General features: G+C 38.7%; 1 protein-coding gene across 2 annotated transcripts in view; it reads left to right on the forward strand.

Moving 5' to 3' along the window:
* The first annotated feature begins 5,878 nt into the window (after positions 1–5,878).
* The window catches only part of ksr2 (kinase suppressor of ras 2), a 108,015-nt gene continuing 101,132 nt past the window's right edge, over positions 5,879–12,761 (forward strand). For both annotated transcript variants that reach the window (XM_053481548.1, XM_053481547.1), the window contains exon 1: positions 5,879–6,327. In XM_053481548.1, coding sequence (XP_053337523.1) covers positions 6,148–6,327 — 180 coding nt within the window. In that variant the 5' untranslated portion in view covers positions 5,879–6,147. The remainder of the gene's footprint in view (positions 6,328–12,761) is intronic.

Below are 12,761 nucleotides of genomic sequence, written 5' to 3' on the forward strand. Positions count from 1 at the left end.
CTACTTGGATAAGTAGTATCTACTCAACAAGAAAGAAGTCCAGTTGACGTGACTCAACTTCCAGATCTTGTAATACAAGAGTTTTTCTTTTATCATTTAATAGCGTTTAATTACTTTCAACAGTAGCCAAACCTGTCAAAACATACTGTATAGTATATAACCCCCACCAGTGACATTAACTAGCTTGTTAGTGCACTTTTCTTCCCACAGTTAAATACACATACAGTTAAACAGGTTTGGGTAACTGATTTGTAATCCAATTATTTAGTTCAACACTAATATTTTGGATAACATGGAGGTTCTGAGTGCCCGGCCAGTTGCACGCTTTCAGATTTCGTTCAAACAGCACTGATTTTAGTGTTCAGTGTGGTGGGGAGTTAATGTGTGAAAATGATTCCTTATGCTTCCAGAACCACTATTTCACAATTTGAATCCTGGATTATGATTATTAATATTGATGTTATAACCTGGTCATTCAGTACATTCAGGTCATCAGCTGACTTTATTTTATTGCCACATAACCTTGCTAAGTCTAGATCTGACCAACTGAAGCAACCAGATCATAAAGATAAAGGGACTTTATTGTCATTGTAGTGATACAATGAAATTTGTTTGGTACAGTAGCTCTCAGCAGCAATAAGAAATTGTAAAAATAAACAACAATAAAAAGATTTTTTACCATGCAACTTCATTAAGTGTTTAAGCGATCACTATTTGTGATTTTTTCCCCCTACTGCATTACTCCCACAAAGGTGGCGGTTCATCACTATCCTTCCACGTTCGGATAACGTGTTGAAGGGTTTATAACTCAGATCCAGTAATTTCAAATCTCCTTAGTTGTTTTCTTTGCTTAATGCAGCCCAATAATTTGACAATTCTGAAATGGTGACTTTTTTGACCGAGCAGTGTAGATTTAGGTAACGTACATGTGTTTTGAGAGCTCATACATGTACAGTAACACAGCCCACTCTTTTAAAGAGATTAAAGGCAAAAAGGGAAGTTTAGCCCTAACAAACTTGTGTTGATCCAAATACAAATAAACATTATAATTACGTACTGCAAATCTAACATTAGCCAATTTTCAATGGAGGTTTTATTTTTTATGAAAGCCCGAAGTACACCAGCGCTGGTAGCTTTTCTCTTCCTCCTCTTTGCGTTTGGTTCGTGGGAAATGACACACCTGCTGGAGCTGCATGTGTTCCTCCCAGTCCAAGAGCTAGAGCTAGTTTTAGTGGTACAATGCCTGCTGGGAAGGTTGAGTTGTGCCAGGTGTGTTCTTCAGGTATGTTCCTTCGCCTGGTTACTGGTGAACTGCCAACGTTCACTGCCAACTTTAATTGTGATCTTATCCTTACCAACACACATACTGTAGAGTACAAAAAAGGAGGCAGCCTGATTCAAAATGAGCTAGATCCTTTGATCTTTGAGGTCCATGGTTTTAATTTTCACACCATATTAGAGTATATATAAGATGTTTGAACTTATAATAGACAAAATCTAAAAAAAAATATTTCCTGAAAAGATACCAAGTTTTAAAATTTCTGTCAACTGCAAGACACAAGTGACAAAACTGTTATTTTAGTTTTTCACTTTTACTTATTTATGTGGGCCCTCAAACACAAAAAGGACCATTTTTGTTATAAAACAGGTAGACATCCATAAGAAAAAAAGGTCATTTTTGTTATGAAATGTTGGTGTTTGCGCAGTACTCAATGTAAGGACTACAATAGAATTAAAACAGCAATTTGAACACCTGGAGCCTTTAGAAACATCACCTTTCAATGTTTTCTGTATGTGTGTGTGTGTGTGTTTAAGATGAAGTTGCATAAGAACTGTTGTGCTCTGAAATACTTTTCTGATTTATTATTATTATGTTTTGATGTGTTAAAAGAACTGGAAAGGCTGAAAGCTGCCTCTGAGCGTTCGGACCAGTATAACTGCATAGTGTCTTAGGTAACGACAAATGGCCTCACTGGCCACTTTATTAGGTACACCTGGTTTGTTAACTGCTTGGTCACACGAATATCTACTCAGCCAGTCACATGGCAGCAACTCGATGCATGTGGGCATGTAGAGATGGTCAAGATGACCTTCTGAAGTTCAGACCGAGCATCGGAACAGGAAGGAAAGGTGATTTTAACATCTTTGAACGTGGCATGGTTGTTAGTGCCAGACGGACTGGTCTGAGTATTTCTGAAACTGCTGATCTACTAGAATTTTCACACACAAATCAGGGAATCGTCTTCAATCGAAAATATCCAGTTAGCGCAGAAAATGCCTTGTTGATGCCAGAGGTCAGCAGAGAACCGCCAGGCTGGTTCAAGCAGATAGAAAGGCAACAGTAAATCAAATAACATCTCTTTGATTTAATGCTGAAGGCATATTTAAGGCATGCTGAAGAGCATCTCTGAACGCAAAACACGTCTAACCTTGAAGCAGATGAGCTACAAAAGACCACACCGAAGAACAAGAAACTAAGGCTACAGTGTGTATGGGTGCACCATAACTGGACAGTTCTTATTTTTTTAGTTTTTACTACTACTACTTATAACAGATCTGATCCAGATAACATACTAAAAGCATTGTTAAAGTTACTTTACTGGTTGGTTTTTGTTTCCAATGCGTAGTGGTTAGCATTGTGGCCTCGTACCTCCAGGGTCGAGGGTTCGAGTCCTGCCTTTGGGTCTGTATGCATGGAGTTTGCATGTTTTCGCTATGCTTGGTGAAAGAACAAAAAAAAGCCCTTTAGTAAGCCTGAACTATTCCTCAGGACTGCATCAAAAATGCAAGGCTATTTGGAAGCAAAATATGAAGAAATGGGGTGCTCAAGAGCCTTGCGCAGTATTCTATGTGTCACATTATTCTGAACAGAGCACGCTCCTAAACACACCCGTACTGTATGTGCAAAGGAATATGTCATGTGACGTCTTCAAGTTTGCTGTAACCGGGGCATGTTATTTTACAATTTTTTTGGTTCGCGTTCTTGGTTTCTTTACCTTATGCTTTTAAACTTTAAGCTTCTCTTTAAAAATGATTCCCACAAAGCAGGTGAGATCTGTACCTTTTACTTATGCTTGTACAGCAAAATCACCCCAAATGTTTATGAGGTCCTTTACCTTCCTAGATAAGATTATTATGGCCCAGGCCTGGCTCGCCTCTACCACTTTTGTCCATAAGGCATAAAGGCACACACATTATTTATTGCATATTTATACACTTTAAACAATTTTTAAACAACACTTTATTACACAAAATTTTGAAACACATTATTACATGGGCAATTGAAATTTGTTTCAATTTGTTTCTTCTTCTTCTTCTTCTTACAGTATGTTTATTATTATTTACTAGGGTTGCATGCGGTCTAACAAAGCCACATCTTTGCCAAAAGTAGCCCACATCCAGCTGCTCAATCAGGCCTCTTATCCACAGTGAAGGGCAATCTTAATTCTTCAGCATACCCAAACAATTTGGTCAATGTTTCCTGTCATCTGTCTCTCTATGGCTGACATGTAAATGATGATTATGATTCAGTTACTTGGAACATGTGCCTTATATCACAATGAAATTATTATTTTTTTTTTTGCCATATCCCGGTTAGAAAGCTGTGGTCAAAGTGCAGGGTCAGCCCCTGGAGCAGATAGGGCTAAGGGCCTTGCTCGAAGCCTCAACAGTGTCTCCTTGGTGGTGCTGGCACAAACCCTGACCTTCTAATCAGTAACCCAATAACCCACAGCCTTAACCGATTGAGCCACCACTGCCCCTATGATAATGACTGGTTCTTTTGATGTTGGGCTTGTATGTGACACAGGACACCTGGTTAAAAGCTTTCTTTGCTGATAACAAACAGAGATCTTCTGGCATCATGTGTGCATATAGGTTGTTTCTCCCGATTCTGACCTGACCGGTATACGCATCGGGATGAGGCTGCCCCAATAAGCGATAATTTTTCTTCTTTTAAAACATTTTAAAACATAATAATTTGGATACTTTTGCTTTTAAATCGCACCTCCAGGTTATGGATTTCCACCTGTGTGCACAGAGTTTGCATGTTCTGTCTGTGCTTGGTGGGTTTCCTCCGTGTACTCTGGTTTCCTCTTGCAGTTCAAAGACATGCAGATTAGGCTAATTGGCATTCCCATAGTGTTTGAATGACTGCATCCTGTCCAGAGTGTAGCCCGGCTTGTGACCTAAGCCTCCAGATATACTGTATATGTAGGCAGGATAAAGCAGTATAGACAATAAGTGAGTGAGTGAGTGTATTTGAATAGCAGGTTTGCCCCACAGCTTAGAAAAAATGTAAGAAAAACATAATTTTTATGTTTTTTTTTGTTGTTCTTTTTTTTTTTTTTTTTTTTTACAGATTTGTTTTATTTATTGTGACAATATTTTCCCAAATTTAAAATATAACTATTGTTATTTAGAGTGTATATTTAAAGAACATGAAAACATCACAACAAATTGAAATAACCCAAGATCAGTATTTCCAGAGCTTTAATAACTCAAATAAAACAAAATGCAAATAATTTGAAAAACAAATTGTGTTAATGATTTGACTAAATCACATTAAGAATAATGTGATATTTAAAGTGACATAAGTCACTTTAAATATGTCACTTTCAGGCATATTTGCACACCCCCTAGACATTTCTATTTATATTCAACTTCATTCCCACATAAAAATTCCATAAATTCTATATTTCCATATTGTACAGCAGTTTTTCTTATTTTTCATATATTTTTCTTATATTGCATATTTTGTACTGTACAGTTATTTTATTCCTTCTTGGTTAAATTTACCTTCTATTTTCTTTTTCATATTTAAATCCTATTAATAGTCTTTTATTTTAAGGTCACTGGCAGTCGTCTAAGCATTTCACTGCATTTCGTACTGTTTATGTGACAAATAAAATGTAAATTAAAAATTTGAATTTAAAATCAGTATTTGGTGGAATGATAACCCCGATTTGCATTTACAGCTTTCATGCGTTTTGGCTCTCCACCAGTTATTCACCTTGCTGTTAGGTAACTCTTCTTTTTGCAGAAAGAAATCAAAAAGCTCAGACAGTTTGCTTGATGGTTTGTTTGTGACCATCCATCTTCTTCTTGATGAAGTAGTGATCCAGTGCTGTATATATATATATATATATATATATATATATATATATATATATATATATATATACAGTATAAACACTTTATATTTACTGGAAAAAGTAAAAAAAAAAAAAAAACATAAATATATATATACACACATTTTTTGTATGTTTTTTTTTTTACTTTGTCCAGTAAATATAAAGTGTTCGAACGAGTTCTATAAGGAATATAAAAGGGAGCCGTTATGATGCTCATAAACATTAGACGCGTTTTCGAACCAAGAGGTTGTTCGAGTTCAAACAGTGAGCTCACTGCGTTTGATGTTGAATCTCGCGAGACGTTGCTTGTGTTCTCGCGGGAACTCGTCTCGCTCTCTCTCTCTGTCTCTCTGTCTCTCTCGCGCGCGCTGTGGGTTGCTGTGGGTTTGATTGACGGGGCAACATGTTGGTGCGGTGGTGGGGGAGCGCCACCGGGATGCTGCTACAGAGGGGGAGGAATACCTGCGGCCAGAACACGGCGAAACACACACCCCGCGCTTAGAGACAAGACACCGCGCCGCCTGCATCGATCAGTTTTTTTTTTAATTATAAGGTTTATTATAGGGAGAGAGAGAGAGAGGGGGGGAATGCGCGCTGGACGGTGACGGTCGCTGATGCTGATGACACCGCACTGAGGATCTGATCCCCCTCCTCCTCATCCTCATCCTCCTCCTTCTTTACCCCCCCCCAACACTCTTTCTTATTTCTATTATGATTATGATTATGATTATTATGGCAGGCTGATGATCATGCAAACGGCGTCAGGAGACCCGAAACGGACCGCGGTGATGGAATCGCCTTACACGTAGAGAGAGAGTGAGAGAGAGAGAGAGAGACTGTTGTATTTTTAGAACGCGTTCCCGTTTTTTTTTCTTTTTTCCCCCTCTTCTCCAATCCGATGTGCGTGTTTTGATTTCATTTGCGTTTTGCGTTTTCTCCTGAGAGAAAGTCTCTCTGTCCATTATTAGCATCATCATCATCAGCAAACAGTAAAACAAACAAACAAACAAACAACATGATGGATGAGGAAAAGATGACGAAAAGCGAGGAGGCTCACCTGAGTTTGCAGAAAGCCCTGCAGCAGTGCGAGCTGGTGCAGAATATGATCGACATCAGCATCTCCAGCCTGGAGGGGCTCAGGACCAAATGTGCCACATCCAATGACCTGACGCAAAAAGAAATCCGCACGCTCGAGGTAACAGGCCGCTTGCCATCATCACAATCATCACCTGCACCTTCACTGTAACCACCATCATGAAAACCATCCCCATCTCCGCGAAAACATGAAGAACATGACCAAAACCATTACCGCCATCGCCACCGCCATCGCTATCATCACCAAAACTATCAACATCATCACCACCACTATTAAAAACCAGAACTATCACCATCATCACCAAATTCACCACCATTACCCAAGACATCACAATAATCTCCAAAACCATCCCTATCATCACCAACAACCTCACTGCCACAACCATTAAAACACAAACCATCACAACCAAAACCATCACCATCTTTATCAAAACTGACAGAATAATAATGAAAACCATCACCATCATTACCAACTCCACCACCAAAGGCAAAACTATCAGAATAATCATGAAAAACGCCACTACAACCACCACCACCACCACTACCGCCATTAAAACCAAAACCATCACCTCCACCAACATTAAAACCAAAACCATCACCACCAGCACCATCACTGCTATCCGCACACCCACCAACCCCATTAAAATCAAAACCATCACCAACACCATCACATTCACCATCACCATTATCATAATCGCTATGATGTTATGGTTATTAACTATAACTATCACCAACAACACCAACCACTCACCCTCCACTCATCCTCCAGCATTCACTCTTCTACAGCATAACACCCCTCAACACAATATCCATCTTGCCTTATTGCAATAAAAGTGCATTTGTGTGATTGTTTGTGTCTGTATGCATGCATGTGTGTGTGTGTGTGTGTGTGGGTATTAAACGAAGAAGCTGCAGTGAGGCGCATTCTGCAGGTGGTGCAAAAAAAAAAAAGAAAAAAAAAAGAAGAAAAAATGCATCAGTTTTCACGCTTGATAATATGAACACAGAAAGAGGCCTTATATTGATTTATTCATTTGCATTAGGTTTTCCCCTCATTTGCGAACCGGGGATTTTAATTGCTAATTGCGTCATGCTAAGCTCCAAAATGTAAGCACTAGAGAAGGCAGGGAAAAACAAGGGACTCCCTCTGGCATTGACTGGAAGCGGGGATGCCCCACAGTGAGGGGAGGAGTTTTTGGTTCTTAAAGCACGCAGACTAACACTTGGTCTAAAATACTGCACTGTATCCTCACACTGTATTCTAGTGTTAATTCTCTTATACTATATGATATGAACATTACATCTAATTTTGCACATACTGACATCTTCAGAGCTGTTTGGTCAGTACATGCTATACTATAAATCTTTATGGACCTTTTGCAGACATGTGACTACTGTAACATCGCATCAGTCACAACAGTCGTTCTTAAACGATATTAGGCTACTACGAATTTGCGTTACGTTCGAGGTGTTTAAGAACAGGAAAAAAAACCTGAACTATTACCTAATGAATTCAAGATGACGTACCGGTTTACACAATTTTAACAAGCATTGCTAATTGATAGCTAACTAAATGCTCTGTAATAGCATTAAATGAAAGCTATTACATTATGTTAGGTGTACAATCCTTTGTTACAGACACATTAAGAAGTGCCCTTGATCAGGGTTTAGAGGGGGATTTGGGATTCTGATTTCTGTTAGAAGGTAGTTGGATTTGTAGCTCATGTTAGCCATGAACAAGACAACACAGGCAGTTCAGAGGCGATTCGGTACGACATAGAAACTAGTACTAAGAAGACAAAGTTTTGTAGCAGATGTGTTTTCTTGAGGAAAGTGCTTCCGTGACTGGTTTTGTATGTGGGTTTTGGCACCGGCGTCCGGTAAGTAGTGGGCGAACCATGGCGGACAGACATCATTATGTCAGGTCTATACACAGGGCCTTTTCTGGGCCTTAATTGAGAACATTCTTGCTCACACTAATTACTGTGAATTCATTTAAAAGCAAGAATGAACAGAATTATTTTATTATAGAATTATTATATTATAAATGGGGAAAATTTATTCAGTTATCAATCGAGATTCTTTTGTGTGCAGAATTATGTATCGCCACACTGCCTTTAAAATATATAATAATAATAATATTTTTTTTACGTTTATAATAGAGATGCACCAATGACAAGCCAGTGACGCGGCCTGGTTGGTCATGACCGATCAGCTTTGGACATAACTCTTTCTGTATCGAGCGCAAAAGCCTTTAAGTGGTGCAACAGAAACAGATTTTATTATCAAAAGTTGTGTGTATTAAAAAGTTCTTGATCATCCTTTTTCTTTAAACTCTGTTGGCGAATTAGTCTCAAAGCCACTCATTACACACTCTCTTACACCAGTCTTAAAACACTGCAAGTGTTAATCAGTTTTGAAAATTAGGGCCAGTGTTCGAAGTTGCTGAAGACTTTGGATGGATTTGGGGCTGAAAACCTCACTGTTTCTTTATAATGCAACAGGTGGCGTACTCCACACTATTCACACGCTGGCATCTGTGTGGATGGAGTGAATTATTTGCTAAGTATGTTTAGAAGTAATAATTATGGCGGATGACAGAGATTTGTGCAGATCAGTTTAATGTAAAACTCTTGTATTTGAAGTTAGTTTGTATTGTTTAAATGCTGCGCTTGGGTTTTAAGAAGGAAAACTAATATAGGGACAGGCTACATTTAATTTCTTATGTTTAATGAGGATGGTTGTTGTGAAGCTGTTAAATAATGCTATGGTATTATTCAATACTTTGTATGGTATCATTAATACTTACCTGATTTAATATTATGATAATTGCAATATTACTTCACAATAATATATGTAATAAAATATTACATATACACTCTCCTAAAGGATTATTAGGAACACCATACTAATACAGTGTTTGACCCCCTTTCGCCTTCAGAACTGCCTTAATTCTACGTGGCATTGATTCAACAAGGTGCTGAAAGCATTCTTTAGAAATGTTGGCCCATATTGATAGGATAGCATCTTGCAGTTGATGGAGATTTGTGGGATGCACATCCAGGGCATGAAGCTCCCGTTCCACCACATCCCAAAGATGCTCTATTGGGTTGAGATCTGGTGACTGTGGGGGCCATTTTAGTACAGTGAACTAATTGTCATGTTCAAGAAACCAATTTGAAATGATTCGAGCTTTGTGACATGGTGCATTATCCTGCTGGAAGTAGCCATCAGAGGATGGGTACATGGTGGTCATAAAGGGATGGACATGGTCAGAAACAATGCTCAGGTAGCCCATGGCATTTAAACGATGCCCAATTGGCACTAAAGTGTGCCAAAAAAACATCTCCCACACCATTACACCACCACCACCACCAGCCTGCACAGTGGTAACAAGGCATGATGGATCCATGTTCTCATTCTGTTTACGCCAAATTCTGACTCTACCATTTGAATGTCTCAACAAAAATCGAGACTTATCAGACCAGGCAACATTTTTCCAGTCTTCCACTGTCCAATTTTGGTGAGCTCCTGCAAATTGTAGCCTCTTTTTCCTATTTGTAGTGGAGATGAGTGGTACCCGGTGGGGTCTTCTGCTGTTGTAGCCCATCCGCCTCAAGGTTGTGCGTGTTGTGGCTTCACAAATGCTTTGCTGCATACAGTACCTCGGTTGTAACGAGTGGTTATTTCAGTCAAAGTTGCTCTTCTATCAGCTTGAATCAGTCGGCCCATTCTCCTCTGTCCTCTAGCATCAACAAGGCATTTTCGCCCACAGGACCGCCGCATACTGGATGTTTTCCCTTCTCACACCATTCTGTGTAACCCTAGAAATGGTTGTGCGTGAAAATCCCAGTAACTGAGCAGATTGTAAAAAACTTTGCCGTATACTTCCTGAAGTACTATAGATGTTAGCGAGCTAGCCAATAATGTTTTTCATTTCAGTTACAACAATAAGCAGAAGTTAGAAAGTCAAATATCACTTAATTCTGACATTTTTTAAAATTATTTAAATACTGTATATGAATTTTTTTTGCTAAATGACAGCTTATGTTTTGATGTGTAATATACAAGATGCTAACAGGTGAATAGCTCATGTACAAAACTAAAGAAGCATAAATCGGAAATTAAACAAACATCCAGTCGAAAACATTCCGATTCGTCGTCTATATTCGACACAAATTGTTTCTTCGCACAATTTTAAATTGCCACCAAATATTCCAATAAAGTTCAATTAGTTAATCACAGATTTATGAAAAAGATTTAGGAAAAGATTTACAATTGACTCCGAGCGACCTAGAGGAAAAGTTTCATAATCTTTAACACACACAACAAAACACGAGGCCTTCATTTAACACACAATCGAAATGGGTCAGGCGGATGTGGAATAACTTTTTCAATTCTGGCTGTACTGCAGTGTTGATGAGAGTTTCTATAGCCTGTGAAATTGAAATCACTCTGTATTTTACGGTATATGGAGGGACAAGAGAAAAACATCTGCAGGGGAAAATAAAATACTAAAAAGAAGGAGTAACCTGCTATGGTGGCTTTGTGTTTAGCTTTGTCACCTTGCACCGTAAGGGCTGTGGGTTTAAATTTCATGTCCAAACTGTGTGCATGGAGTTTGCATGTCCTTCCTGTGCTTGTTGGGTTTCCTTCAGGTACTTGGAGTTCCCCTACAGTCCAAAGACCTGCCCTGTAGACTGATTAATATTTCAAAAAAATATATGCAATGTATTATAGTTCTCCCTGTGCACAAAACAGGTGATGTCACTAATTAGTTCTGGTCTATCTGTAGCCTGTATCACGACTGAGATGTTTAACTATATGTATCACTTCATGTCCCTGGTGGTCTAATAACTGTTAATTACACTAACTGTCAGTCGCAGCATGGGTGAAGGTAGGTCTGTCCAGTACTGTGGAGAGAGCAGCTGTCTGCCAAAACCCACATTCAAAAACACTTTGACTTCTTAATAATTGCTTGTACTGTAAGTCGATCCGAATCGCCTCGGAAGCATCCGTGTTCTCTTATTTGTGGCTGACTAGCTTCTAACACAAGGCTCAATTTTCTGATCTACTACTTGGTATGTGTGACAACTAGCTTTCCATTTAATGCTATTTGGGTTTCAACCCTGGAACTAGGAATTTGATGTAGCTGTGGGGAGATTAACGCACTCATAGGACAGCTTTATCAGCTGATAGAGCCTGTGATTGGCTTAGAGCCGCGATTGATGTGAGAGCACTTAGTGTCTCTAAGTTTCACTCCACCCATCTGAGAGAGCTCGGCCAATCAGCTCTCTCCAGGCCCCCGGATGCGGGAGGCTACAGCATCACCCGAGAATCGAACTAGCGATCTCCAGATGATCAGGAAAGCACTTTAGCACTGTGGCTCTCGGGGGCCGTTTGTTCCGAGACTATTAATTAATATACGACATGTTTTATAAGGATGGAAATAATTAAACTATTTTTTTTTATTTCTATAAAATTCTTAAATGTTTTTTTAAAACAGGATCACTTCTGTTGAGCTAACCAGCTCAGATACCTGAAGACTTCTAGAAAAGTGCAGCAGTTGAATGAGTCACAGCAGGTCACTGGTTCAGTGCCAAAAATAAAGGGCTGAGGGATTCAGTCTGGACACAACTGAGGCTAAAAACGATTTGGAGGTAGTGTAACTAGGAGAACTGTGCTAATATTAAACCCTTATTCTCACAGGATAATAGCATCATAGTTAATTATTAATAGTTGTTAATAAATAACCTGAGCAGAAACCTCATCAGATGTTCAGATCATCAGATGTTGTCTTGACGTATATATTTATATATATATATATTAGAAATTTGATACATGCTCAACCAGGAAAGAAAATAATAACATCATGTTTTGTACTCGTAAACATCATTTATCATATACTGTATGTGGCCAAAAGTATTGAGACAAAAGTGAAAATTTTATGTTTTTTAAATAATGTCAATTAGGATAATTGGAATAATTTGTTTTTTGTTTTAAATGTTATTTCTTTAAAACAGTCAATATTTAGTACAAAGTATTTTATTCAAAACCTGCTGGACATAGAGGCCAGAAGACGTCTGCAGTGTCTGGTGTCGCTCGCTCGCTCCATCCCTGCTTGATTGCTTCATGTGCAGAAGACGGTTTCTTGACTTCTACTGCCTTCTTCATCGTTGTCCAACATTGTTTGATGTTTAGATCTAAAGATCACGGCTCCAGAAGCTGAAGACCATTGTCACATATAAAGGTTTTTATTGGTTTTTCTAGTCATTTAGCACAACACTTCAGTCAGATAGGCTGGAATTAATTGGTGAAATCACCTGTTCTGTGTTTAGGGAGAACTATAATACATGGCGTATGCTGTCTGAATACTTTTGGCCACTTTAGCCGGCTAGGCACATCCTTACATTTCAAACTGTCTAAACAGCATGCTTCCTGTCATGTTGTTAATAAGGTAGAACTTTTAAGGTATCTGCTGATAAAACTACTCAAGTAAAGTACACAGCAGTTGTTCTACCACATACAGAGGCA

This window comes from Clarias gariepinus, chromosome 21 (assembly GCF_024256425.1).
Source record: "Clarias gariepinus isolate MV-2021 ecotype Netherlands chromosome 21, CGAR_prim_01v2, whole genome shotgun sequence".
Classification (NCBI taxonomy): Eukaryota; Metazoa; Chordata; class Actinopteri; order Siluriformes; family Clariidae; genus Clarias; species Clarias gariepinus.